At 31.7% G+C, this 2,794-nt stretch overlaps 1 protein-coding gene across 1 annotated transcript; it reads right to left on the reverse strand.

The window, feature by feature from the left end:
• Positions 1 to 1,409: 1,409 nt before the first annotated feature.
• On the reverse strand, positions 1,410 to 2,596 carry Tsp_12407 (conserved hypothetical protein; the record flags this gene model as incomplete). Its single annotated transcript, XM_003370322.1, has 2 exons — positions 1,410 to 1,484; positions 2,278 to 2,596. Coding segments are annotated over 2 exons (394 nt in total), but the record flags the coding sequence as incomplete, so codon positions are not given.
• Positions 2,597 to 2,794: the final 198 nt, after the last annotated feature.

The raw sequence follows: 2,794 nt of genomic DNA on the forward strand, positions 1-2,794 counted from the left end.
TTCATATGTACAGCATAGTACTGCTCGATGCATGCTAATGACACATATATATGATTATACTGAATTTATAATGCATGTGTCTGTGCCAAATATTTTACTTTATTTCTGCTTCGGGTTGAAATTTGCTCACTGAAGCAAATCAGCATTAACTAGTGAAGCAACCAATTTAGGGCTTGTATTTTTTAAGACACTATGTAAACACATTTTCAATATTGTTTGCGTTTATTGTCAATGACAAAATTATAGATGGCCAGAAATGTGATAATGTTCCTTCTACTGCTCATATGTGTATTGCTTATCGTCTGGAATATAGAGGTGAAACATAGAAACGTTGTCCCATGCTGAAATTTTTTAGTGGAAAATACAGTACATGCTTTTCATTGATGTAAAAAATTCACTGGAAGAAATTATGCGCATAAATAAGTAGCGTAAATAAATAAAATAATAGAAAAAGGAGTGTTAAAACGTTGATTTGCCGTAAGCTCAACGTAACTATAATGGCATTTAAAACGGATCATTTATTTAGCTGCCTGACGATCAGCATTTAGTAAGTAAAATTTTTCAAAAAATCTACTAGAGAAAAATGTCGATAAACCTAACAATGCTTCTAAATGCACATTGATATTTTTTATTATGCAACAGACCATTTTCATTGTTTACAATAGTGAGGTGGATGACATTGAAAAATGGGGTAGCACAAAATTCAAACCAGCATCATAAATTGCAATTTTTGTTAGGGGTAATTCTCCAATCAGAAGGAATCATATGAAATGTTTAGACATGTCTGATTATTTTAATACGGTTTTGGCCTATTATGGCATTTATATTTTGGAAGATTTTCATAAAAGCGTTTAAAACATAAATAACGGTCATTCATCAGAGACGGATAAAGGCAGGCCATGCAGGTTTACATAAAATTTGTCAGTGCTTTATTTTCAACTATTTAAAAGTCCAAAAAATGGATGCATTCAGTTTCGAAAGGTAATATAATGCAATTATTGCAATTGTACTCTGAAAGATTTTTACAAAATCATTTGCAACAAAAATGGCTGTCATTCATGAGAGACGGATAAATAGAGGCTATAAAGATCATAATAAAATTAATGAGTGCATTATTTTTCATATAATGAATAACTCAAACAGTAGATACGTCGGCTTGTTGCAGTGCAATGATAGCAGTTATATTATGAAAGATTTTCGGCATAAAAGTATATAACAAAAATGGCGTCCAATCAGAAGAAACGCATAAAGAGGTGTCATACTGTGTTGCACAACAAAGCTGTACTTCATAATTATATTGTTCTATAAGTTAAGTTTACGTCAGAGTCAAGTCAAGCTCAAGATTAATTAGTTTACAGCAAGCATTCTACATTGCCTACATCATTCTCTGATTAACTAAAACATGACATTTAAAAAAATTGTCCTTTTTTCAATTCCATTTCAGCAAACTGTTGAAGATAAACAAAACAATTTCGATAAATGTACTGAAATTCAATAATACGATGGTAGGAAATTTGTTGAACGGGCAAAAAGAACTGGTAACCAAAAACACAAAAGCAGTTGTGCAGGATCAAATAATAGGAGCAGCCGCAAGCAGGATTTTGTTATAAACGGCGCAAAGATTTCTACATTTTTCAGAATTGTCTAAGCTACCACTGATTATTGCCATAAACACGTAAAGCACATAATAATAGGAAACTTTAATCATACTTTACTGCGTGTCTAGAAATATTTTTCCAAATCATCTTACAATGATCCAGTAATCACCATAACGTCATTCATTAATGCTACGTTTCCTGTATATAATGCATTTTTTCCACTTATACATAAATAATTGATGCAATTCACCAAACCTGGTAAAATGGTGATCTTCCAAATAATTTACAATTCAATAAACCTTTGTCACAAATTAAGCAAATCATTTTTTGCGAGATGAAATGAAAATATAGGAAGAAGTTATTGCAAAAATTCAAAAATGGAAGCAAGTCAGTGATGAACATATGCTTACTTGAAAAATTCGGTAGAACTAAAACGGTTTATCTCATTACATTTTCATTCAAAAGCAAAATCACATTTTTATCAAAGTTAATTTTAATAATAAAAAAATAAAACACAACAATCACATTAATGTGGCAATAGAAGTCAACAATCAAGAGTCATAATAAAAGACATTTTAAAAGACAATTAAATGTTCAAACAATAAATAATAAATAACTTGTCAGAAAAATAAACAAAGAGCTAACGTTGCATTATAGTAATTATGTCGAACAATCATACAAGTGCAGAAAAGCGCTTTTCACATTCCTTTCGCAAATCATTAGCATTGAGCAACATTTGATCTTTTTCATTATAAACGGGTGAATTTCCATCCAATGAGCATTTCAAACAATTTTTGTCAAAATCCACACCATTTCTTTCACCAAATCGCAACGGTGCCAGATTAGCATAATTCACCGTAGGAACGTTAATATAATACACTGGACGAGGCATATTCATGTGAGCTGGTAATGGTGGAATGACCGCTCTTCTTAAACAATTTGAAGGCTTCTTCATTTTTATAAAATTTCCATTTCTGCGCAGTGTTGCAGTTGGCCGTCTAAAATAAATATTGTTTTGGTTCAATGAATTGGCTTCGTCTTGATTAGTCATGCATTGGCTTCGTTTTCAGTGAGCATCGTTTCCATTGTTCGATGGCAACACTGGCTTGGGAGATAACCCGTATACGCAAATTATTACAAACCATGACGAGATCAGCATCGAAACAAACATAGTACCACCTAAATACCATAAATTC

Source organism: Trichinella spiralis (assembly GCF_000181795.1).
Source record: "Trichinella spiralis strain ISS 195 chromosome Unknown Scfld946, whole genome shotgun sequence".
NCBI classification, from domain to species: domain Eukaryota; kingdom Metazoa; phylum Nematoda; class Enoplea; order Trichinellida; family Trichinellidae; genus Trichinella; species Trichinella spiralis.